The sequence below is a fragment of the Lithobates pipiens genome, unplaced genomic scaffold (genome assembly GCF_037356315.1).
Source record: "Lithobates pipiens isolate NorthernLeopardFrog02 unplaced genomic scaffold, aLitPip1_a1.2 Scaffold_8, whole genome shotgun sequence".
NCBI lineage: Eukaryota > Metazoa > Chordata > Amphibia > Anura > Ranidae > Lithobates > Lithobates pipiens.
Genome location: NW_027507903.1, coordinates 548,055,622 through 548,083,569, shown reverse-complemented (window position 1 = coordinate 548,083,569; position 27,948 = coordinate 548,055,622). Strand labels below are relative to the sequence as shown.

Genomic DNA, 27,948 nt, shown 5'->3' with positions numbered 1-27,948 from the left:
CCAGTACCCATCAATAAATGTTTGCTTGCTTCCATTCATTCGGGAGTCAGGACTTACTGCGGAGAGAAGAGAGTCGGAACACCAGTGACGGCGCCCTAGGTGGCTGTCTAGTTTACCTAGTGGTAGCCTTGCATCCCAGTGCTCCAGTGAGTTGGGGGGGGGGGGAGAGAAGACAGCAGTGACTGGCAGTGACCATCTCTTTGCTCAGGGAGCCCTGAGAACCGAATGTTTGGCAGTTTTTGATTGCTCGGTTCTCAGAAGTGCAGTTAGTCCTTACGTCAAAGAGCTGGTCAGAGCTCTGAAAAGATCCTGGCCATATGTTCCTAAGACAGCTGCTCTCACCCCTTGCATAGCCCAGCACTCCAGTGAGCACTGGAGGGGCAGAGCAGAGAGCCGGTGACCAACAGTCATCAGCTCTCTGCTCACTGAACACTAAGAACTGAGCAATCAATGGTATTTGATTTCTCTGTTCTCAGTCTAAGAGCAGGCGGGGGACAGATGCAGCATTGAACTGATGCTGCATCTACCTAGGTAAGTATAATTCAAGAAAAAAAAAAAAAATTATTTTAAAGTAGGTCATGCAGACAGGTGCATCACCGCTATGCGGTGTTCACACAAGTGTCACCAGATCTACATATACACTGTATACACTGAAATCACAAGATGAGGCAGATGTCTGCAACACAGCAACACACTCAAATAGACTTTTTCTCTTATGACATGGTGAGTTTCACAGCGGAAGCGTGTTAAAGATAGGGAGGAACTGAGAACTGCAAGACAGAGGGAGAACAAACAAAAATATTGAAGGGTAGAGGAAAGCTACAAATGACAGAATGCAACATAGGAGACTGCAAAGAGAGACATAGAAAAAGACAGACCTTGTAAGACTGAGAGTTTCCAGGATCGATCATAGAGAGTGACAGAATAGCAGAATGTAGAGTACATAAAAGGCTCAGACAGATGTTGAAGGGGAAGTTGATGGCAGGGTGACGAGAGTGTTTCTGCGCATTACAAAGCTGTTATTTAAAAAAAAAAAGAGATGAAGGGTGAGGACGGTGTTTGGATCTGCGGAAGTTAACTTTTGCTTTAATGCAGAAGAAAGCGTTCATGGTTCAGAGATTGCAGAGAGTGTTTTTTAGGGATACTGCACGGCGTGCCGCCACCAGTACTGTAGCAGGATAGGGGGACTGCGTCCTACGTGGGCAGGTGCAAGACAAAGCCATGGAAGGGGGATTAGTAAAACAGGGCTCTCTGTATCTTCAACATCAACAACGCTTTGGAAAGGTAAGTGCAACAAAATAACTTTGTTACCCGTCTGTCCAAACTTCTGATTGTTAGGCCTCATTCACACAAGTGCTGAGGTCTGCAGACTGCGAATGGGCAGTCTCTTTACACATCTTAAGCATCCAGCCTATGTAAGTGTATGGGGATGCCAAGGGAACACAGACACCGCCGCTTGTCCCAGTTTGACAGGTGTGCAAGTGCTCTGAACACAGACAATCAAATTGGGGCAAGCAGCTGGATTCCAACTTGCACAAACAACCCATTCACAATCTATGGGCCTCAGCCCCCCGTGTGAATGAGGCTTTAGCCAATATATGTTTTTATCTTGAAGTCCAATTGAAGTCTTGCTTTTTATCTTCGTTATGTAGTCAGGCTTCATAACAAATAAAGGATATATATATATATATATATATATATATATATATATATATATATATATATATATATATTTTTTATTTTTTTATTTATTATTATCCCTTTCATGCCTTAGCCTATTTCTGACATTTGTTGCTTACACGTTCAAATTCCGTATTTTTTGCTAGAAAATTACTTATGACACGTACACACAATCGGAAATTCGGCCAGCAAAAGACCCGATGAGAGCTTTTCATCGGAATTTCTGCCAGCAAAAGATTGAGAGCATGTTCTCAATTTTTCCGACGGAAAAAGTTTTGATCGGAAATTCAGATCGTCTGTAGCAATTCCGACGCGCAAAATTCCTACGCATGCTCAGAAACAATTAGACACATGCTCGGAAGCATTGGACTTAATTTTCTTGGCTTGTCGTAGTGTTCTAAGTCACTGCGTTCTTGACTGTCGGAATTTGGTGTGACCGCGTGTAGGCAACACAAGCTTGAGCGGAATTCTGTCGGAAAAACCATCCAAGGCTTTTCCAACGAGAATTCCGATCGTGTGTATGTGGCATTAGAACCCCTAAACATTATATATTTTTTTAGCAGAAACCCTAGAGAATAAAATGGCAATCGTTGCAATATTTTATGTCACACTGTATTTGCGCAGCAGTCTTTCAAACGCAATTTTTTTAGAAAAAAAGACACTTTCATGAATTAGAAAAAACAAAACAGTAAAGTTAGCTTTGAAAGATGATGTTACGCCGAGTAAATAGATACCTACCATGTCATGCTTTGAAATTGTGCACATTTGTGGAATGGCGACAAACTACGGTGCCTAAAAATCTCCATAGGCGGCGCTTTAAAAAGAATTAACGGTTACCAGGTGAGAGTTACAGAGGAGGTCCAGTGCTAGAATTATTGCTTACACTCTGATGATTGAGGCGATACCTCACATCATCCCGGTATAACTCCTTAAAGCTGAGGCTGCATATGTGCATACAATCGGCACTAAGGGGTTAAACACCATGTTACCAAAAGTATTGGGACACCTGCCTTTACATGTACATGAACTTTAATCACTTCAGCCCCGGAAGATTTGGCTGCTCAATGACCAAGCTATTTTTTGCGATACGGCACTGCTGTACTTTAACTGACAATTGTGTGGTCGTGCGACATTGTACCCAAACAAAATTGATGTCCTTTTTTCCCCCACAAATAGAGCTTTCTTTTGGTGGTATTTGATCACCTCTGTAGTTTTTATTTTTTTGCGCTATAAACAAAAGAAAAGCCACAATTTTGAAAAAAACAGAACATCTTTTACTTTTTGCTATAATAAATATCCCACTTTTGTTTTAAAAAAATATTTTTTTCTTCAGTTTAGGCTGATATGTATTCTTCTACATATTTTTGGTAAAAAAAATCACAATAAGCGTATATTGATATTGGTTTGCACAAAAGTTATAACGTCTACAAAATAGGGGATAGTTTTATGGCATTTTTATTTTTTTACTAGTAATGGCGGCGATCTGCGATTTTTATCAGGGCTGCGATATTGCGGCGGACAAATTGGATACTTTTGACACATTTTTGGAACCTTTGACAATTATACAGCGATCAGTGCTATAAAAATGCACTGATTACTGTATAAATGTTACCGGCAGGGAAGGGGTTAACACTAGGGGGCGATCAAGGCGTTAACTGTTCCCTCACTGTGTTCTAACTGAAGGGGGGATGGGACTTACTAGGGGAGATGACAAATCGCTGTTCATACTTTGTATGAACACATGTTAAGCCTCTTCTTCCCCGAAAGAACCATGATCTGTGTGATTGCGTCTCCCGAATTCCCGGGCATGATCGGTGCAGCAGGGATAAGCTGTGATCATGATCTCCTTTGTATAGATTTTTAGCTGACAGCTGCTTTTCGTTCTCTTCCTCCCGCTGCTGACGGCTAAAAAGCTATACAGGGAGATCGGTGATCACAGCTGTCCCTCCAGCCGCAGCGATCATTCCCAGCTGCACCCTGTGTGTTCCTTCTCCGCCCCCCTCGTCCCAGACAGCCGCTGCGTACTGCGGACACCATTTGATGGCCGGACTCTATACGGCAGAACACCGGCTCCCCTCCTCTCCTGCCAGCTGTGGGGGGAACTAGTAATAGGACACAGTGAGCGAGATCACTCCTGTGCCCTGTGATTTCTGGTGCTCAGTTTATGAATGAACAGGAGCCTATATCTCCTGTTCATTCATCTTTAGTGCTGAGAAAGGGACTGGGGAATCTGTGTCCTCAGTCCCTTTGTCTGTCTTAAATGGGAGAAGTCAGGGTTCTCTTTAGACCCCTGAAATCTCACCAAAGCCCCCCCAAAAATATTGTAAAAAAATTCTAAAAAATTAAAAAGTGTGAAAAAATAAAATAAACTACTGACACCACTCTGCCCTACCAACACTGTCCACTGCCCCAACCCCCTCCACCCAAAAAGCATTGTGAAAAAAAAATTAAAAACAAATGAAATTGTAAAAAAATCTATTATTAAAAATAAAAAAAAACGACTGACACCGTCCATTGGTACATACCACCCCGACCCCCTTCACCAGAAGCACTGCGAAATAATATTGAGAAAGTGATTTAAAAAATATTTTGCTGTGGGGGGGAGGGGTGTGGCTGGGCGTTTGTGGGCGACCTCCTTGAAATTAGTTTTTGCAGGTTGGGATGTCTGCAGTAATTTACATTTTGTGCAATGCATGAATTGCCACTTTCACACACATATATACAGAACCTTAGGAATTGCACATGATTGGCTTTATTATAGAATAGGCGTCAGGTCTTATTGCACATGTTTTCTGTGACAACATTTGGAGGTAAAATACATGTGAATATGATGATTTTCATTTTTTACCAATTTCTGTCTATATTGCGCTACAGCATCCAGTCACATTCAAACTTTTGATCAAAGTCAAAAATGATTTTGTAGCATACATTTGAGCCTCGGTTCACATATATGCGATGTTGGAAATGCAGCGAATCCTGTGCATTTCCCACACTACATTGAAATCGCATGACATTCGCGTGATCTGTGAAAACAGCTTGCAAAATGCAGTGCGATTGCCTGAATTGTCTATACCCATGCAATATGATCTGAGCAGGAATGCTGTGCGATTCCTGTCTAAATCACATGCAGTTCCCCGCACCGCACCAGTGTGAACCTAGGCTCAATCTGATCCTTGTGATAAAACACACATCATTTCTTTAGGCTGCCCATACATTATACAATTTCCTTGTACAATTTTCCTTTAGATTTACCAAATCCATATAATATGGAGCTCAAACCTAAACACTTTTAATTTGTATTCAATCAGGCAGGTCCTTGCACTACTTAGTTGAAGGTAAATCTAAAGGAATTTGAATGAAAACATTGTATAATGTATGGCCAGCTTTACACATGTAGGTAAATGAGACCTGCTGTTCACCTCTCTGTTTTTGAAAAGGCATCTCCAGCAATATCTATCAGTCTAGGCTTCAATGTGGTTCAATTAGTAAGCAAGTAAGGCCTACTTACTAAGGATGGCCATACACAGCACAAATTTCTTTCCATTGCAGGAAAGAATTTCACAGACAGTGTTGGCAGGGGAACCCGAATGTCAGCAATAGCAAAGCTATAGCAGCCACTGGCGATAAGTGCAAGGGAATCCGGCAAGCTGGTTGTACCCAAATTGATCGATTGATCAACATGGTAATTCAGTCTGCCCATTAACGGTTTGAATCTCGGATGGGTTCTGCAAGAACCGTGTATGGTCGGCCTTAGCTTTGCTGACTTCTACTGGCCAATCATGTGCAAGAAAAAATCGTGTTTTTTTATTTATCTTGCATGCAATAAGTATTCTTTGCAAAGTAAACTTTTACCACACTTACCAAAACAAAAGTTAAAATGTCCTTGCAAAGTGAAAATTGACTATGCAAAGTGACAGACTTTATTCCGTTAGTAAATCAGCCACAAATGTCTTTGTGACTTGAATTTATAGTAGTCTCTAAGTAGTAACCACAGAGATTGAGGCACACATGTATCTATATAGATATATTTATATAGACATAGTTATCTATCTATCTATCTATCTATATATATAGATCTATCTATCTATCTATCTATCTATCTATCTATCTATCTATCTATATATATATATATATATATATGTGTAGATATATATATATTTATATATATATATTAAGTTACAGGTGCTTCAGTGTATCTTGTTCAGAATTCTTTTAACTGCTTCAGCGCCGGAAGATTTGGCTGCTGAATGACAAGGCAATTTTTTGCAATTCGGCAATGCGTAGTTTTAACCACAACTGCACGGTTGAGCTTTCTTTTGGTGGTATTTGATCCTCTCTGCGTTTTTTTTTTTTTGCGTTAAAAACAAAAAAATGCCACAATTTTGAAAAAAACACCGATATGTATACTACATATTTCTGGTAATAAAAAATCGCAATAAGCGTATATTGATTGGTTTGCGCAAAAGTTATAGCATCTAAAAAATAGGGGATAGATTTATAGCATTTTTATTATTATTATTTTTTTTTACTAGTAATGGTGGCGATCTGCGATTTTTATTGGGACTGTGACATTATGATGGACACATTGGACACTTTTGACACATTTTTGGGACCAGTGGCATTTATACAGCGATCAGTGCTATAAAAATGCACTGATTACTGTAAAAATGTCACTGGCAGGGAAGGAGTTAACACTAGGGGGCAATCAAGTGGTTAACTGTGTTCCCTCTCTGTTTTCTAACTGAAGAGGGGAGGGGACTGTCTAGGAGGATGTCTCTTCTCCCCTCAGAGAACCGGAATCTGTGTGTTTACACACACAGATCCCGGTTCTCGGTGTGTAACGGAGCACAGTGCATATCGTGCCCACGGGGCACTCGCATTGGCTCTGGGGGCGAGCAGCATGGTCACTGTTGGGGATCTATTATTGCTTGTGGGGATCTGTTGTTTGCATGGGGGGTGTCTTATGGTGCTTGTAGGGATCTACTGTTGAGGGAGAGGTCTATTGTTGCTGGCTGCTGGAAGGTCTATTAATGCCGACCGCTGGGAGATCTGCTTATGCTGCTGGGGGAGGTCTAATGTTGCTGGGGTGGATCTTTTGTTGCTGAGGGTGGTATTTTGTTGCGGATGGTCCATTTCTCCTGTGTGGGGGGTCTATTGTTGTGTGGAGAACGATTGTTGCTGGGGGGGAGGGGGGGCTATTGTTGCTGGGGTCGAGATCATTGATGCTGGGGGAGTCTACTGTTGTGTGAGGGATCTTTTGTTGCTGGAGTGGGGTCTATTATTGGTGCAAGGGGAATCTATTGTTGCTTGGGAGGATCTAATATTACTGGGGTGGGGTCTATTGTTGCTGGATCCAGTGCATCTATTTGTACTGCTTTTCTTGTTATTAGACAAGAACTAATTCCATACAAATTATTTAGCAAATGATACTTGGGGCAGTACTGGGAGGTGGGTCGGGGTTGGAATCAAGGGGTGGTGCTTGGGGGGTGGGTAGGGGGCGGAGAAAGGGGTGTGGCATTGCTTGGGGGTGAGTAGGGGGCGGAGACAAAGGGGGTGGCAGTGCAAGTTACAGGTACTTTAGTGTATCTTCAGAATTCTTTAAAACCAAGTTGAAGTCATGATAATTGTGATAAATCATCAGGGGTGTGTAGGAGCAGGTACCCCCCACATGCTTGAACATTATCTAATCTTTTCTATTAACCTTCCTGTTGATCTTTTGGTGAGTGGGGGATTCTACCCAATGACCACAAATGTAAGGAGCATTCTTGCTACTAACCATCACACTAATGTACTAGTAGATATGGTAATTATTAGCAGGGGTTCCTTGAGCTCAGAAAGGTTTTATTTTTAGAATAAGATTTGTATTCATTTTGTGGTGCATGAAGAACCCGGAAAGTTAATTCAAGAGTTCCTCTGTGTTAAAAAGGTTGAGAAATGCTGTTCTACGGCATGTGACAGCATGATGCTCAAAATACACACATAACTTCCCTTTAGTGTTGTTTGTAGATATGAAATGAGACTAGGAACCAAAAAAATAGAGTTGCCAGGAGTTTGGTGTAATAAATTCACAAATAAACCAAGTTTTGACTTTGACAACTTTTTCTGTTTCAATCACATTTATTGATTTTTCAACAAAAGACGAGATACAAAACCAACTGTAATATCATCCCAGATAGCAAACAATTGAGCTGTAAGTTTAAAAGTGACTTGCTAAACTTTTCCTAGACTTGTCAGGCTTCACAAATTTGTTGCACAATTGCAGCAAGTCCACATTGCACGACTCCAGAGTTCTTTGCAAACATTCTGCAAGTTCTGGTTCAGTTATGTTGTGCAATAGTCCTCCCACCACAGGGGTCACTGTGACTGAATTTTAATGCTGTAGCCTTGCAGAGCTCTTGCTGTAGACTCACCACTGCAACTTTGCTTTTGCTAGACTAGAGAATTGCCATGCAAATTTGCAAAATTGAAAAAGTGTCAGCTAGAACTTGTGCTTCAAGTGCTCTGCAAGTGTACAACTTGCCATTGAAAACGTGCAGCAAGTTAACAGACTTACAATTCAATAATGCCACAAATTTGTGGCAGGTTTTCTATCTGGGATAATATACATCCATCACATTCAGGAAATATGGCTGGGAAAACTAGAAAAGTAAAGCAGGCCAGTTTTCCTATAGGTATGCATTACAGAATGAACGCCCAGTATCCATAGCTCCCAACTGTCCCTGATTTGGAACAATATCCCCCCGTCCCTCATTCCTCCTCATTTGTCCTTCATTTTGGTCTGATCTATATAGTTGTATATAAAATGCACTTTTTATCTTTCAAAAAGTGTTTCCCAGTGCTAAACCTTTCATCCAATTTCTAAATTGCTGCATTTGTACATTTTAAAAGCCAATATAAAGGAATAGTAGTGGTAAAAAAAAGTCCTTGTGGATTTACTTAAACTTTTTTTGTGGTCAATTCTCCTTTAAGGGGGTGTGGCAGGGGGCGTGTCCTATATACATACGTTTGTTAGTAGGTGTCCCTCCCTCCCACCTCAAAATGTTGGGAGGTATGCCAGTATCAAATAATAATAGGTAGGTGTATAACAGTCTACCATGACTCTAAACCTGTTGGTAAGACTTTGACAATTTCTTTGGCGATTCCCCAGTAAAACAGCTTGTACGATTCTTTGAAAAAATATAATATTTTATTACATCTATTTTTAGTATTCCTCTTAAAGAGGAGTTCTGTTAAAAAAAATAAAAATAAAAATCAGCAGCTACAAATACTGCAGCTGCTGATTTTTAATAATTGGACACTTACCTGTCCCAGGGTCCAGCGATGCGGGGGATCGAAGCCCCGCTCGTCTTCCCCTCCGCTCGGCGGCGTCGGCATTGTAACTGTGGGCGCCCGGCTGTGGCTTCACAGCCGGGCACCTACTGCACATGCACAAGCCATGCTGCGCACCGCGACTGCCTGTGCAATCATCTGGGACCTGTCACATGTCCTAGATGATTGCCTAGAGGGAGGGGAGAGAGCTGATCTCCCTTCCTGCGCCAAAGGAAGTGAGCCCAAGCGCTGAAGGAGGCAGATTATGAGGGACCCCCTAGCAACAGGCATTAAAGCAGTGAGTAAAAAAAAGATGTTTCTCCAAATGTTTTTTTTTTTTTTCATGCACATTAATGAATTTTTTTTTTTTTTTTTTGGGTGGAACGCCACTTTAAGAAATGTCATCATCCTAGGTATACACATGAGAATTCCAGAATATTTCTGATATTGACAATTTTGACCAACAGGTGCTAAAAAATATGGTCTATTTGGCTGTGTGGAATGTGATTTCACTTCTCTATAGTTTTTCACTCCGCACTTATTGGTAATGTAGTGTGGAAGGATTGGCCTCATGCACACTAGTAGTTTTTTTTTTTTGTTCAACTCAGCAGGGCTAAACAAAAAAAAACCTGACAGCTCAGGAGGAGCCCCTGTCCTAACTAATCAATGTTAGTATAGCAATCTCCCCTGCTGTTCTATTGTGTTCTGACAGCCAGAACACTCTGGTCAGCGATTGGCTGAGAGTGCTGATTGGGAGCTGATCAGCAGACCTTTTTCGATCATGCCCACTTCAGCCGGCTTCTGACGGACCGGCTGCAGTACACACGGGCCGAATGTTGGCCAATTTCTATTGAACTGGCCGATCCCACCAGGCATTCGTTCCGTGTGTATTAGGCTTAACTTAACTTAATGCAGCCCATTCAACTGTGTTCAACGTCTGCTGGAAAGAATGAATGAAGATTTATAGAAGGATTGAATATATTTTTGGAATACTCACTTCCATAGTAGGAGGAAGGGTGATAATATGCAAAAAATAAATAAAGCTACGATACACACAACCTGTTGAGTAGACTTCTCCAAAATATTTAATAGAAAATACTACATAAACTTACCAGTATCATGCCCAGATCCTCCCTTACCCCCACCCACTCCCTCCCTAACTAAGACAGAACCACACCCTAAAACCTACCTAACTGACTAAGTCCCCTCCCAACCATGTACCCTACCAATTGCACATATATACCCCAAGTAGGAGCTGGTGGATACCCTCCCAAAAGGGTCCCCCTCTCCCTGTTATATACCTGCACCACAAGTATATACACAACCTAATATAACCCCCGAGGAGCCAGCAACCCACCTTAAAGAGGACCTTCAGTCATCTTTTCAACTTTCCATCTATTAAATCTTCTGCCCTTGTTATTTTAACTTTGAATAGTAAAACTTTTTTTTCTGCCTGTAAATACATTATACTTCCTGTTTCTTGTCTGGTCATTAGCCTAGGTCAGTGATGGTGAACCTTGGCACACCAGATGTTTTGGAACTACATTTCCCATGATGCTCACTGCAGTTCCTCTTTAAAACCTCTGTGGGTGAATGGAGTGCTAAATTCCTCAGGGACAGATTCAACGTAATCCAGGCCAGAATCATAAAATCCTTCAGTGCCCAAAGGCACAGAAGTGGTGGAAAGTCCAGGGCTAGTGAGTCTGCTTAAGTCACAAACTCCTCAGCAAAAATATGAAAATAGTAATATGTAGAGGTTGCTGGACATATATTGGTAAAGCAGTATTAAATACCAACAAATGGCTACATACAGGCAGCTCGGGTAGATACCACTTGTGGCATCTTATATTGATTATGCTGCTGCTGGACTGCAAAAGCTATCACGATGATAAGACTGGAGTAGAGATTGCAGAGACAGTCCATACATCCCATCTAAATACTAAAGATAGGAGGTTTACCAAGCATATGAAGCGCGGCCTGCAGTGCAGGGATGATCCCATGGAGTTGGGTAACTTATCCCAGAATACCACCACAGCCGATATGACTGATGTTTCAATCAATTATGACAATAAGTACAGGCAGTCCAAGTAGTCCTCATGCTGGTAACTGATCCACAGTGTAGTGCTGGCTGGTTTCCGAAAGTGCTGGATTAAAAGCAGGTAAACAAAATCAAAGCATGTGGTGACATAGGGAGATGGGGACTCGTCCTTCCATCTACATGTTTCCTTCCGCCCACCAGAACTTTGTCAGGACGTGTTGCTTGGGGTGGTATGTTGTTGTGGGTGGTCCATTGTTGCTGTGCGGGAGGGTCTATTGTTGTGTGGGGGATCTATTGTCTCTGGGGTGGGGGTCTATTGTTGTGTGGGGTTTGTTGTTGCTGGGGTGGGGTCTATCTTTACTGCAGGGGGTCTATTGTTGTTGGCTGCAGGGGATCTATTTTCCTGCTTTTCTTGCTATCATTAACAAACTCCTTACAAATTATTTCGCACCACAAAATGAAACTTGGTTCTGTATTCTCTAAAAGGGCGGTACTGGGAGGTGGGTTGGGGGTGAGACCAAGGGATGGTGCTCAGAGGTGAGTAGGGGGTTGAGATAAGGGCGATAAGGGGTGAATCAGAAGGGGGAAGTTCCTGCACCTATTCTCTGAGAAAAAAAGCCCTGGTTGAACATATATTTACTACTTCATGTCAATTCTGACCTAAGCGAAGCCTTTTGGGTTTATTTTATATTTTTTAATAGACGAATTAGAAAACTGGGGGAGAGGGAGAATGTCTAATTTTAAAGGCTAATTCCACTTTAAAATACCATGTTTCATGTTACAACCATATTTAGGATGTAATAGGAAACATGGTGCCATTCTGTAGCCCCCACCTCCAGACCTCCTTCCTACCTGAATCTCAGGGTTCTTTCTCACACAGCATTCTGTATATTTTTAAATCAGAGTGGATATGCATGTTTCCGCACAGCTGTGTTATCCATTCATAGATCCGTTCACAGGATCTGTGAATGGAAAAACTATAAGTTCCATTTTGCACTGTGGAAGAGGGACTCATAATTTTCAATGGAACACAAGTGCAGTAATGCACCAGCTCTATAAATTAAGGTTTGTACCTCAGTAGACAGGAGCCTCTGCCTTTGGAGCTTTTGTAGACTGCATTGCAAATGTAGCAGGTGCTGGGCTACAGCATTATGGAAAAGGAGACACTGGGGCTGATTTACTAAAACTGGAGAGTGCAAAATCTGGTGCAGCTCTTCATAGAAACCAATAAGCTTCCAGCTTTCCTTTTTTGTCATAGCTTAATTGAACAAGCTGAATTTAGATGCTGATTGGCTACCATGCATAGCTGCACCAGATTTCACACTGTCCAGTTTAAGTAAATCAACCCGATTGTCTTTTATTCTTTTCTCCTTCTACTAAGATATTGTTATTATGCTCCACTATTCTCCTCTGGCCAGCAGGGGGAGAGCTAAAGCCAGGCAAACCCATAGACCTTTATGCAGAGTACTGAGAAACCCAGGAGTTGTAGTCTGAGACAGAAACCATATAATGGGTAGAAAAGACTCCTTGCACTACAGATCCCAATAGGTATTGTGCAGTAGGACAAGTGAAGAGATTATTTTTATTGTGCCCAGGAAAGTTCTTCCTCTTGGCACCCAGGGAGTGAGAGAGAGAGCACCTCTGTCTGGATATTTGCCTGCCAGCAGGAGACCATACCAGTAGAGATCCGAGCCTGAGACTGGGAGTGTGGACACCTGGGGGCAGGACAGCAGCACCCACATCACAATATGTGCACCGCTGCCACAGGGAGACTCTGCTTCCTACCACTGATCCTCTGAGACTTTTGGAGCGGGCCCCCAGAGGCCCCCTTTCTACAAGGAGAGGTCACCATAGCATTCCGGGGACTTGTGAGAGGGGTATTCATCCATTGCTGATACTACTAGCAGGGACTGAGCCACTCAGCAGGACAACAAGTGTACCCAATACATACTGCACCCATACTGCACTCTATAGCACACTTATTCCAAACTTAGACTACACCTATACCAACCCTTTACTGCATTACATCAAACCTTTACCCCATATGAACCACATCTACCTTGCACCTGTGCTAAGACTATATCATAACTATACTGTCCCTATATTGCATGCAGGTTAACTGGGACTGTTGTGCATCAACGCTTTTAAAGGCCCCAACGATAGCCCCAACGATAGCGACATAAGAACATCTCAAAGGACTGCCCCTCCTGTAATAATTATTCTGCAGTCCCCCTTGTTCCCCTGCTCCCTCCGTTGCCATCCTCCTTTTCATTTGGACAGTGTATTCCCAGTAAGTCTAGTACTAGCATTGCCACCATAAATGCTCTCTGGCAGATTTAACTTTACTATTGCTCACTGCTTCACTTGAGGCAGCCTTGCTACTGTTCACCTGAGCGCCAAATGTCATCTTATGCCTAGCCCCTACTAGTAATGCTAAATTGTGTTATTAATTCATTTTATGCTTGCCTACTCAGTGATTTCCTGTGATATTGTACTGTATGGTTGTACACTCAACCTGGTTTGACAGAATGGCTGAGGTTCTTGAGAAGGTCGAGGGAAAAAAAAAAGCGCTATTCTTATGTAAAATTATAGTGAACTATCCAAAAATCTTACTGAAATTCCATCTTAAACCATGATTGAATTCACAGTGTTCATAATATTGTGTATCTATGACAATTTAGAATAACATTTTCACATGCAGGTATCCAAATGCTATATAAATCATTTGCTATATGGTACAATACAATGTTTTGTACCAGCAACATAAAAAGGGACAAAATGCAGCACAAAAAATTGCACTTTTGAAGAGTTATAAACGACTTTAGTTGCCAGACGGAAGAACAAATGTTCTTTTTCGTAATAATAATATGTTTTAACATGCTAATTATCACAAAATTACACCCCCATCCTGTTTAATTGTGTTAACCCAAGGGCTGGTGTACAGTGGCTGTACCCTTCTGTTTGTTATAGATATTAAGGGGAATCCAAAAATTTGGGTCTGGCATGCATGGGGGGGCGGGGGGGGGGGGGGGGGGGATGGGGAGTGGGGAGACCCACACTGTTTTTTTCAAAATTTTTAATTGTTGGCTTTTTTTTTGCATTTAACTGTCATGGGGAAACTGTTGACAGCTGATCAATCATCAGCTTCCCAGCCTGCTCCTTAGCAACCAGCTTAATGCGGTAAATTACCACTAAATCAAATAAATACTGCATTGAATTGAACACTTGCACAATTGCTACCACATGCACTATTTTACCACATTTTATTAGCCATTTTTTAATTGCATCAATATACTGCAGCAAAGAAAAAGATGATGTTAGCCAGTTATCCATGCAAAGGGAATGTATTGATTCTCATTCATTAATTGCATTCAAATTGGCCATTATTTTTGTATATAACTTCTTTGAGCTGTTGCGTCTTTCCCAGTAATCTTTGATCTTGTTTTTATCATCATGTTTAGTTACATGTTTGACTATAAAGTTGACATTAAAAGTTGTTCCTCCTATTCTGAGTAAACATGTCCTTTTTTTCTCCGATTGACATGGCTGATGTTGGTAACTGATGATTATCAAACCTCACAGACTATATAATCTGTTTTAAATTTTCTCTCTTGAGCTTCCCCTTACAACATTGCGTATTTTGTTTTTATTATTCTCTGACATTTCTAGCTAATGTAATTCCAAAATGCTTTTCTTACATTTCTTCATTTTTTATTTTATTTCACTTTTCTCGGTGCATCTAGCTTTTTCTAAGACCCCTTTCACACAGCCGGCGCCTGGGCGTCAGCGGTAAAGCGCCGCTATTTTTAGCGCTGCTTTACTGTCGTTTTAGCTGTGCTATTTGGCCGCTAGTGGGGCGATTTTAACCCCCGCTAGCGGCCGAGAAAGGGTTTAGGAATTAGGAACGGCATATACACCGCTCCTTCACCGCTCTGAAGATGCTGCTTTTTTTTTAGTTTTCCTTGCATGTGATTGGGTATTCTTTGCAAAATGAAACTTTACCTCATTTACTAAGCTCTGGAGCAACTTTGCAAAGTGTACTGTCTATTTGGCTTTAGTAAATCGCCCCGACTGTTTCTGTTCTGGTAAAAAAAAAAGAAGAAAAATCTGATATCTTGAGTTGTCAGTAGACACGTGACTTGGCTCCTCTTCTTCCTTGGACCTCTCCTGGCAATGGGCAATTTTGGGTAATGACATGATGACATCAGCACTGCTTTTCAGACTTTATTTACTAAAGGCAAATAAGCCATTCACTTAGCAAGAGAATTTCCCTTAGCTTAGTGAACAAGGCAAAGCTCTGCTGACTTTCATCATCCAATCACGTGCACACGTGCAAGAAAAATAGTTTTTTTTTTTTTAAGTTCCTTGCATGTTATTGGGTATAGTTTGCACAGTAAAAAAAAAAAAGACGACTTTTTGAATTTTGTAAATAAACTCCTGGCACATACAAAAGTTAGCTCTGACACACTCAATGAGCATTAAGTTGTGCTAAAATCAGATTTATAGCAAGATATATCCACACAGGGGTTGTATGAGTCGTATAGGGACACCAGAGGGTACGTAACACAAAAATACATATATAAAGAACATGACTTGAAGAACAGAGGGATTACATTAGAGATGGGATACAGGGGAACCTGTAACCATATGTTTTAGTTTTTAGCCAGTGATATTGTACATTAAAGGTCAATAAGCTTAACTAATATGATAGATGGTAGCCAGATATTGTAGGTTCATGTGGCCATGGGTTTGCATTGGAGAGAAAAAAGAAAAGGAGACAGAAAAAGGGGGAAAGGGGTGGGTGGGGAAAGTGCCCCTCAAGTGGGAGGGGAAGGGTGGGGAAGAGACCCCAGGTGCAGGCAAGAGAGAAACAGATGAGAAAGTAGGGAAGGGAACTTTGCCATGGTGGACATCAGTTTGTTCCCACAAGCTAGGAGGAAGTGGGGAGGGTATATTGTAATCTCTCGGGGTACAATTGGAGTACCCATGTGGTGAATCGACAGCTGCCAATCAAGCCAGGGTTGCCATATAGAAAGGAATTCATCATGTTTATCCTCTGATATTGAGGTGAGTTTTTTATTTAAAAAAATGCCTTGTATTTTGGATTTAACCTCCTCAAAATTATGGGTACAGGATTTCCACACATGGGCTATGGTTTGCTTCGTTGCCATAAATATGAAAGGAAATTAAAGTGCGAGACTGGCATTGGCCTGTCTTTTATTGATATGTAGAGAAGAGGTTCCCAAGGGTTTTTCCGGATATTAATTTGCGTAAGTGATTGAACCATATTGCACACTCCAATCCACAAGCGACACGCTACTGGACAAGACCACCATATGTGAACCATGTCCCCATCAATCACACAGCCCCTTAAGCAAGAGGGTTTGTAATTAGGGACATATTTGGTGATGCTTGCCAGCGTGAAGTACCACCTGGAAGGAACTTTGTTTGAATTTCTGAGGGCTTGTATGTTATGGGAACATTGTTGAATTGGCTTGCCAAATTGCCGCTCAGTCTTCTGGTAGGAGGGTCTGTTTCAGATCACGTTCCGAGTGGGCGTGAATAAAGATGGCATACCATTGGAGATGTGGCCTCTAGTAGATGCATAAACCAGAGATAGGGCACTTTTGCTGGTTGCAGAGGATTTGCAGAGGGATTCTAAGAAAAACAATATCTAAACAGTCATTAGTTCAAGTGATACAGCATGCATGGAGGCTGTAATAGTCTAATTCATTCTCTGTTGCTAGGGCATGAAGCACTTTGGGGCTGCTATCCTCAGAGTTGGGCTAGCTCTCTAGAAATGACAGAAGAAAGAAGAAGGGGGGGTAGTGCCATCTGTGTGCAGTATCACACAAAAGTTTAATGGGCACACGGTTAAAAAACTTTTAAATGGTAAGAAGGTATAAGCTTATCATGTGTAGCAGGGTCTACCAAAGTACTCAATCCTGCATGGGCCACCGGGTTCCAGTGTGAACGCCTTCAGAAGGAGCAGAGAGCATGTAGCTTGCCTGCATGCCACAACATCTCTTCCTCTCCTGGTGACATCACGTCTATCCGAGTGTTCCACGCTGGCTGATGTGAATTTCCTGCACACCACAGCATGTCCATTTTCCATCACTGCTCTCCAACACTGGAACCCAGTGGCCAATGCACAATTGAGGACTTTGGTGGAACCTGCTACACATGATAAGCTTACACCTTCTTACATTTTGTAAATTACATTGCACTTAGGTGGTGCTCCCCCCCCCCCTTTTTCTGCAGAGGTATTCTAAGCTAGTTTTTTGGGAGAAGTAAGATTCCAAGTCATTGTTGACAAAGTGGCGTAGTTGAAGGTAGAGAAAAAACACATGTGAGGAAGATGATAAGATTCCCAGAGAACTTGCATTTTTTTAAATCACGTTTTTTATTGAAGAGGTTCTGAAAGAAGTTTCCAGAGCATAGGGCAGGGAGATTCAAATGATCAGTTGAATATGTACAGTATCATGCCCCATTTAATCCCTGGAAGGATGCATCCAGAAGGTCACAGAGGAGGTGATAAATGAGCAGAGGGTTCTTTTCCCTTTAGGGAGGATTGCAGTTCTCTTGTGGCTGCTTGTGGCTGCTACTTCTAGGGGCAGCTTTACTGAGATAAGGAAATGCAGTCTAGGCCTCAGCACAGGGCCTGGAGCAGATTGCCAAAGGATTATACTTGTTGGAGGACACTGTCTTTGAGTCCTAATCTGAAAAAGAACCTTGTTGTCTCCCTCACTGAGAATCTACCTGTGGATGCTAAGTGGCAAACAGCTCCTGGGACACTGTGAGACCCCTTTCCCACTGGGGCGCTTTGCAGGCGCTACAGCGCTAACAATAGCACCTGCAAATCACCCTGAAAGAGCAACTGCTGTGTCTCGAGTGTGAAAGCCCCTGGCAAGACGGTAAAAAAAAGTCCTGCTAGCAGCATCTTTGGAGTGGTGAAAGAGCGGTGTATACACTTGAAATCAATGGGGCAGCACGGCTATACTGCCGGCATAGCGCTGCTGCTGCAGCACTTTGTGGTGGTCTTAACACTTTCTCGGCCACTAGTGGGGGGTAAAAGCACCCCGCTAACGGGCGATTATCGCGAGAAATTAGCGGTAAATCAGCACTAAAAATAGAGGCATTTTACCGCCGATGCCACCCCCGCCCCAGTGTGAAAGGGGTCTTAGTAAAGACCACGCTGGGGACTATTAGTTGTACAAGTTCCAGAAGGGAACTTAGTGCGAGAGGTTGCTTTATAGACTGCTGCGCTAGGGTTCTAAATATACTGGTCATTCAGTTACTTTCAAAAAAGCTGCTATTGGAAGATTTTGGGTCTGGGTCAAGTTATCAAATATTTGTAGACTCAAGCTCACAATGGAACCAATTTTTGCAGTAATTGTAACAAAATTAGGAAGTGAGTTGCCAGGTTTGAGAAGAACAACCATCTATTCAACAATTTAACACATTTTTGAGAACAACCCCTTCGTTGGAAGATTAATTTGATCTAATGATTTTAGTCAGTCCCTAAAAGTTATTGGAGTGATACATTTTTTTTGCCTTCTCTACCTCTGTATTAATACACAATGAGTGTACACTGTATACAGCTGTATATGGGGCAGGGCCATGACATCCTGCATTCACAGTCTTTTCTCAGTCTTTCAGGTTGAGCAGCACTGGATGTCGATCAATCTGGAAGACTCAGATCTCACATCTTGTGGTGAAGAATAGATAGTGCTGGAGGACAACTCCAGTTTGAAGTTGATTATTGCAGCCAGAGTAGCTTTCTTTTTACCACTGCCCTAGGGATATAATAGCAAAAAAACTTTTACTCTTGCATGCTGGGGACTTAGTTGGGTACAATTCTTTGGTGACAGAGACTGCTTAGAAACGCGTATGTTATGTAGTTAAAATAGCTATAATATATGCAGTTACATGCTGGGGCCAAACTGTGTCCTTCAAATATATTTTAATAGTGCTAGCCAAGCATGTTTTTTATTTGACCTTTTTCTATTTGGTTAAAATTTTTGATCAGATCTGGTGTTTTTCTTTTGAACTCATGGCTGTTTTTGTGTTCTTTCAATTCAATTAAATCTTTTATCTAAAGTAAATTTTTACGTGTCTTATTTCGTGTTCTATCAACTGAAAGAAATCTTTTACCCAAAGTCATTTCTTTACACGTCTTATTGTGTGTTCTATCAATTCAATGACATCTTCTAACTAAAGTCACTTTTTTTACACATCTTATTTTGTGTTCTTTCAATTCAATGAAATCTTTTATCCAAAGACAATTTTTTTTTTCACTCATGTCTTTTTCGTGTTCCTTCAGTTCAACAAAATCTTTTATCCAAAGTCAAGAGAAAATCAATTGATGTGGTTGAAAATCCTATTCAGTTACCATGTGGTCAACCTCAGGTTAGGTCTGAGATGACAAATAGAAGAATCAAGTAATAAAAATGATAGATAAATCACAAATTTTAAAACCTTAATTAACCTTTTTCAAACCTGTTCAATCATGTGCTCTTTTGACAGGACCTGAGAAAAATCAAAAGTAAGTGTAAAGATCTTAGGCCAAATGATTGACTCAATGTGGTGTGTTAATAGGAATAAGAAATGTATACCACAAGCAAACACATTAATGCTTTCACATACCTTTGAGATTTTACAAAATGTACAGTATGTATACCTTCCAACTGTCCCTGATTTCGATTGACTGTCCCTGATTTGGAACAATGGCCCTCTGTCCCTCTTTCCTCCTCATTTGTCCCTCATTTTGGTCTGATCTATATAGAATGTACTTTTTATCTGTCAAAAAGTATTTCCAAATGCCAAACCATTCATCCAATTTCTAAATTGTTGCAGTTGAAAATTTCAAAAGCCAATATAAAGGAATATTAGTGGTAAAAAAAGCACTTGTGGGTTTAACTATTTTTTTTTTTGCATAATTTGTCTTTAAAGGGGCGTGGAAGGGGGTAGGCCTATGCCTACATACTTTTGCTAATAGGTGTCTCTTGTTCTCATCTGTAAAAGTTGGGAGGTAGGCAGTATGTAGCTTGAGCTTTTAGAATCTTACTAGTCCGAGATATATTTTCCCATTCCAAACATTCAAGGTGGGTGAAGGAATCCTTCCACAGTCCCCACCCGCTTCCCCCATCCTCTTCGCCCGCTCTGCCCATTCTCACCGCCCACACTCACGGGCACACTGCACAGTCCCCACCAGCTCGGCCCATCCTCTTCACCCACTCTGCCCATCCTCGCCGCAGTCCCACATGGTGGCTTAGTCCCCGCCCACTCCGCCCATCATCTTCGCCCAATGCGCTCATCCTCCCTGCACGCACTCACGGCGCACTGCACAGTCCCCGCCCGCCCATCCTCTCCGCCTGCTCCCACCACCTTTGACACTGATCCCATCCTCCCATCACCGCTGCCACTCATTTCATCCAATGCCCCCCACTGCTTCCACTCATGCCATCCCCCCAACCACCACCCTTGCCACTGATCCCATTTCTCCCACCACCTCTGCCACTAATCCAATTCAATCCCCCTAACACTGATCCCACCCCCCGAACCACTACCCTTGCCACTGTTCCCATCCCCCCTCACCGCTGCCACTCATCCCAGCCCCCCACCACCACCACCACTGCCACTGATCCTATCCCCACCCAACCACCATTGCTGCCACTGATCCCATCCCCCACCACCACCGCTACCACTCATCCCAGGGGCGTAACTACAGGGGTCACATTTGCCATAGTGCACATGTTGACACCTGGCTGGGGGAGCATATAGAGGAAAAAGACCCCTCCATTTTTCCTCCAGCAGCTGCTACAAGCCTGCTTTTCCTCCTCTCCCCCAAATAGTCTCTGTGTATATGTATTCCTCCTGGAGAAATGTTGGAACAATCATAATTTATACTTATATTGATATATACTATATTGAATACTTATACATGTACTCTCTTGTTTTTAAATATACCAGTACCTACCCAGTATCTGTCCTAAGGAAGCTAATATTTTAGTGAAACGCGTTGACGAGCACGTTTTTGGAGGCATTACTGGATCAGAAATTTTTCTTTCAGCTTGATACAGTATTAAATGAATCTTTTCACCATAGGTTCAGTCCTTTATAACTAGAGGTCGACCGATATATCGGCCGGCCGATATATCGGCCGATATTTGCCGTTTTTTAAATAATCGGCATCGGCCGATTGTGTTGATAAAAAGCCGATTCTACAGCGGGACTTTGAAATTACTCCTGTAAGAAGTCAGTGTGAGTTGCCTGAGTCGTCATAGCAACACTTTCCTCCTCTCTGGGCAGACTGCCAAGAAAAGAACTAAATGATACAAATGTTTACACTTCTGAATGAAGTCATCTCTGTGTGTAGAAGTTCTCAGTTTAACCATTTAAAGACTAAGGGCCGGTTCACACTGCGAGCCGCGGCGAGGCGTCTCCGACTTCCTCGCCGCGACTTGCAGGGGGGGTCAGCGGCGACTTGCAGAGGACTTCTGCATAGAAGTCAATGCAAGTCGCCCCCGAAGTCGCCCCGAAGTAGTACAGGAACCTTTTTTCTGAGTCGGAGCGACTCGAGTCGCTCCTCTCAGAACGGTTCCATAGCACTGAATGGGGGCGACTTGCGGGAGCGAGGCGAGGCGAGCCGTGTCGCCTCGCCTCGCGTCGCAGTGTGAACCGGCCCTTAATCTTTTCTGACACTTGTTGCTTACAAGTAAAAATCCTGTATTTTCTGCCAGAAAATACAGGGAATAAAATAGCGGTTGTTGCAATATTTTATGTCACACGGCATTTGCACAGAGGTCTTTCAAATGCATTTTTTTGGGAAAAAAATACACCATTTAAAAAATAAAAATAAAATAAAAACAGTAAAGTTAGCCCATTTTTTTTTTTTTGTCCAAAAGTTTTGACTACCCGTTTTTATTTAATATATATATATTTTTAAAATCTAGATCATACATACAAGTAAACTGATTGGAGGTTTGTTTTGTTTAATAAATGTTTAAAGTGGGAGTCCGCCGGGACTCCGCGTTTTTTTTTTTTTTTTTTTTTAAAGCCAGCAGCTACAAATACTGCAGCTGCTGACTTTTAAAATAGTGACACTTACCTGTCCAGCGCGCCCGCGATGTCGGCACCCGAAGCCGATCTCTAGATCGACACTCGAGTGCTGCCGCCGCCATCTTGGGTATGGGAATCAGGAAATGGAGCCTTTCGGCTTCATTTCCCGGTTCCCTACTGCGCATGCGCGAGCCGCGCTGCGCAATGAGGACGGTCCCCGCTGCCTCTGGGATCTGTGTGTTTCCCAGCAGGCAGCGGGGCACTTGCGGAAGGGGGCGGGCACTTGCAGAAAGGGGCGTAATGTACGCCCCTTTCCGCAGAGAGCTAGCCCGGAAGTGGGTGCAGTTACCTGGATTATCCAGGTAACTGCACCCCCCTCCCCCCTGAAAGGTGCCAATTGTGGCGCCGGAGGGGGGGAGGAATCTGATGAGCGGAAGGTCCATTTTAGGGTGGACCTCCGCTTTAAGTGTAAGAAATTTTCTGTATCACTTATGAAGGCTGCTTTCACACTGGAGCGGGGAGGCGTTGATGGTAAAACGCAAGTTTTAGCGGCTCTTTACCATCATTTTAGCGGTGCTATTTGGCTGCTAGTGGGGCACATATAACCCAGCTAGCGGCCAAGGAAGAGGTTAAATGCGCCCATGAAGCACCGCTGCCAAATCGCATTGCATGCGCTTCAGCAGTGGTGCCCATTCATATCAATAGGCAGGAGTGGTGGAGGAGCGGTATACACCACTCCAAACGTGCTGCTTGCAGAACTTTTTTTTTAAGATCTTGCCAGCGCATCGCCTCAGTGTGAAAGCACTCTGTCTTTCACACAGACTGCAGGGGAGCCATTTTGCAGGCACTTTACAGGCGCTATTTTTAGCCCAAAAGCGCCTTAAAAAACGCCCCAGTGGGAAAGGTGTGTTAGATCAAGGGGGATTAAAAATAAATAAATAAAATAAAATCGGCCTAACATATCGGCCCAAAAAAATCGGCATCATATATCGGCTATCGGCCGCCATGATTTCTAAATATCGGCATCGGCATCGGCCAGAGAAAAACCCATATCGGTCGACCTCTATTTATAACTGCATTATTGGGTAACTGGGTCCATATAGGGTGTTGTTTGTATGTTTATGTTTTTAACTATGTTGTAATAAAATGTATATTTTTTACTGATTCTCTCTCTCATTATGTGGCCACAAATTCCATTAACCTTTTGACTTGTCAATCGTTGAATATGTGTTGTGTTAAAAATGAAGCAGTGTGTCGATCTTCTAGATTGTAACCTCTAACAAGCAGGGCTCTCTGATTTCTCCTGTATTGAATTGTATTGTAACTGTACTGTCTGCCATCATGTAAAGCACTATGCAAGGAGGCAGCCTCCATTCATTTCAATTGTAGTTTGCTGTAACCTCACCTATAGTGTTAGCTGGGTACTGGGGATAGACAGTGTATGTTCCTGTATCCCAGAATGCACTGGGAAATAATAGACAACTAGGACAGAGCAGCTCCCTCCACTTCCTTTTTGTAGTGAGCAGTCCTTTGGTAACACCATTTGCTTCTGTGTGCAGGCAAAAGCATTAAGCCAGCCAGCAATGCTGAAATTGCCAGGTAGGAGCAGAGTTAAGGTAAAGAAAATTGTGCATAAAGTTTCAATGAGCTGCTGCCAACATAGCACTAGACATATAGTGTAAACAAAAAATAAAATAAAACAATAATGTGGCACACCACTAAGTGAAAAATAACAAATATACAAAGATGAACTAAGAAAGTCCAATAGGTTAATATAATTGTGATAAAATGAGCAATGATCAAAAAGGAATATTCCAAAATTCTTAAATAAGCAAACAATGAGCGAAAAAATCAAATCCTGTGCATGGAAAAGTTAGTTATTTTACACTTCTCTCTGTGATATCAGACTTGATCAGGTAAGTGCATACAGAAAGCAAGGTTGGCACGCTTACCAGAAATGGTGAACTCGTATACCGTACGACATAGGAGCCAATCAGGCATTCATTAAGGGAAACATCAACGGAACTCAACACATGGAGTCAGTGATCAGAAGTTGCACCCCATCCGGTAGTAGAAGAGGTTCCAACATCAAACAACGAACAAACAGGCTGGACTGACTCGATCAGTCACTGTGTGTAAGGGGGTGAAGATATGGGAGGAAGAATTTCCTTCCAGTGCCTGGCTTGAAAGAGGTGCTGGTGGACCCTGTCTTGGCCTGGGCTGCTGCCTCTGGATACAGCCTTATGGTCGATTCTGCATGAAATCTAGAAAAGTGGATATAAAGGAGCACCCAGTATCCATTAAATGTGGGTTTGGAAAGACACTTTATTTAAGATAGCAACAAATGAAATCAAGCCAACATGTTTTGAGGGAACAAAGACTCCCCCTTTTTTAGGGCTGTTGCTGCATGCTTATGGAGAAGATTCTTTAATTGGATATGCCTAAGGCGAAAAATTTGGTTGCAAAGATTTCTGAGTGTCGGCACTTTATTTTTATTTTTTAATTTTTTTTTTATGATCGTATCAAATGAGATAGCAGCTACACCATTTATGTATTTATTACGTTTTTGTGATACTGTGGCACAGTTCAGAATCATCATTATAATCATAGGTATGCACAGGTAGTGTGCCAGCTGTGCCTGGGCTCACCCTAATCATGACGTGTGGTGCAGATTCCCCCTAGTACAGGGGTGTCCAAACTTTTTTCAAAGAGGGCCAGAGTTGATGAAGTGAACATGTGTGAGGGCTGACCATTTTGCCTGACATTCTTAGAACCATTAAAATTCAGTCTGTGTGTTCGTCCGAGCACTAATACACGGCCCAACAAGAATTCTCTTGCCTTTGTCACGCTCGTTCCCGACACACAGACGAATGCTCTGCTCTTTAGGGGTACCATTAAGAATGAATTAATTCCACACATTGGAAAACGTGGGGTGCTTTTGGTGCAGTGCAATTTAAAAAAAAAAAAAGCTCGGGGACTTCTTTCCCTGCATTTTTGTTGGTAGGGAAGCCCATTGAAATTAATGGGCTGCCCTACACGCAGCACGCAGCCACACAGATGTGAACCAAGGGCTTGTTCACATGTCAGGTTGGAGAGGGGAAGTAAAACCGCATGGTTAAGCTGTTTTTACCACCCCCAACTTATCCCCCTTTAGCTGCAGAGGGAGCAGCTGGGGGTGTACACATGCTGTGGCTGCAGATGGAGGTATACCCAGGGTGAATGGGCCTGCACTTTAACTACCCCGCAACTGTGGGTATATCACACACAAGCCCTACAAAAGCAGTTCTGATGATACAGGAATGAGGGGGGGGGGGTCCGGATTAAAAGTAACATACATGCATACATGCACACACACATACAGACAAATACACGCACACACATACATACGCATACATACAGACATACATACATACAGACACATGCACATACATACATACAGACATACATACAGACACATGCACACACATACAGACACATGCACACGCACACACATACAGACACATGCACACACATACAGACACATGCATACACATACATACAGACAAATGCACACACATACAGACACATGCACACGCACACACATACAGACACATGCACACGCACACACATACAGACAGACATACATACATACACATACATACAGACATTCATACAGACACATGCATACACATACATACAGACACATGCACACACATACATACACATATACATACAGACACATGCATACACATAGAGACACATGCATACACATACATACAGGCATATATACAGACACATGCACACGCACACACATACAGACACATGCATACACATACATACAGACATATATACAGACACATGCATACACATACAGACACATACATACAGACACATAAGACACATGCACACACACACAGACACATGCACACACACAGACACATGCACAGACACATAAATAAAGCCCTTTTAAACCGAATCTAGGTTGTAGCACAGTACTGTACCTTTCCAGCTTCCTCATTCAGCTGGGTACTGCACTGTAGGGGGAAGCAGAGAGCACAGCACACTCCCCTGCACTTTACTTTCACTTTTGAAGCTGACGGAGCTTCTCACAGTGTCGGGGATCAGGCTCATCTGACAGCCCTCATCCCGCGGCACACTAGTTGAGAAAGGCTGGTTTAGATAGCCTGGCGGGCCGTTCAAAGCCATTTGCGGCCCGAGGTCCAGACTTTGGACATCCCTTCCCTAGTGTCCGGGCTTCCTTCCCCCGTGTTAGCCCTCTGCCCCGCAGTGCTGCTGGCTTCCCTCATCTCCTCCTGGTTGCTGCGGAGGATGTTTCAATTTGGAGAGCAGGGGAAGGGGCTAATAAATATGTAATTTACCGGCCCCTTCTTTTTCTAAATGAACACAATGAACACACTCTCTGTGTTCATTCATAACTGTGTAGTAAACGGTGTTTACTATGCTTCAGTTTGTGAATGAACAGGAAGCCGCTCAGCACAGAGCACTTCCAATTAATTTTCTGTCCCATGCAGCTGAGGTTGCAGAGGTGGGTATATGTTTGAGCTTTGGAGTGCACACCCTAATGCAATAGGCTGCGCACACCTATGTCTATAATTATGTGTAAACGCCAGTAGGCTGATTTGCCAAGTTCTAAAATCTTTTAGGTCCATGTCTATGAGACAAGAGGCATAAATATACTGTTTACTGTATAGTTTATGTGACTGTCATTTGGTCTGGTTACACATTTTGGTATTGTATATACAATATCCTATACCTTGTGTAATGTACTTTTGCTTTCTATGGAGAATAGAAATGACCACTCTCTTTTTTTGTTACAGAAGTGGAAGAAGGTATGGGGAGTTTTGTATGGAACTACGCCCACAGGATTGGCCCGCTTAGAGCTGTACGAGGGTTTTCTGCCCCCCGAGATTGGTCGCAAACAAGAGTGCTGGAAGTTACTTCAGCTCAGCGAATGTGTGAGCTTATCAGAGCGCTCTAATGAGAGCAGCCCAAAGGACACCCGGGTCTTCAGCATCGAAACCACCCAGAGGGTATACCTTATTGCCAGTGAGGCCTCCGAACAGCCAAATTGGGTGAAGGCACTATGCAGCTTGGCATTTCCTCAGGTGAGACGTAAACCCAGCAAGTATGTCAAAATGACTGATCTTAGGCAGCATGCAGCTTTTTCCTTTCTAATTTGTACATTCATGTTGTCGGTTTGCACATTTATTGTTCTTGTAGTGTCTTCTGAGAATGAAGTTCATTCTTATGCCGCGTACACATGATCAGACTATCCGGCAGACAAACCGCCGGACTTTGCAGCGGAGGTCCACTGGACTTTTTGAATGAGCGGACCTGCCCACACACGACCGGACTTTTCTGGCGGACAATCCAGTGGACTATGGCGGGAGTCCGTCAGACTTTTGAAATGAACAGACTTGCCCACACACGGAAATAAGTCCATTCATTTTGAACGCGGCTCCAGGTACACAGAACCAGCGAAGGAAGTCAATGTCGCCGCTTACATCAGCGAGCTTGACACCTCGTGAGTCCCGTCACCTGGTATGGAGTTAAAGGGGAAGCCCTACGCCGAAAAAACGGCGTGGGGGTCCCCCTAAAGGCCATATCAGACCCTTATTCGAGCACGTAGCCTGGCATGTAGCCTGACCGGTCAGGAAAGGGGGTGAGGGCTAGCGAGCACCCCCCGGCCCCCCCTTCGGGCCCCCCACCCCAAAGCAACTTGTCCCCATATTGATAAGGAAAAGGGCCTCTTCCCGACAAACCTGGCCGTTGGTTGTCGGGGTCTGCGGGCGAGGGGCTTATCGGAATCCGGGAGCCCCGTTTAACAAGGGGGCCCCCAGATACCGGCCCGCCATCCTATG

General features: G+C 42.9%; 1 protein-coding gene across 1 annotated transcript in view; it reads left to right on the top strand.

The window, feature by feature from the left end:
* The first annotated feature begins 769 nt into the window (after positions 1–769).
* Positions 770–27,948, top strand: part of DOK2 (docking protein 2) — a 68,236-nt gene continuing 41,057 nt past the window's right edge. The window contains exons 1-2 of the mRNA XM_077469802.1: positions 770–1,284; positions 26,905–27,192. Of these exons, the coding sequence (XP_077325928.1) occupies positions 1,222–1,284; positions 26,905–27,192 (351 nt within the window). The 5' untranslated portion in view covers positions 770–1,221. The remainder of the gene's footprint in view (positions 1,285–26,904; positions 27,193–27,948) is intronic.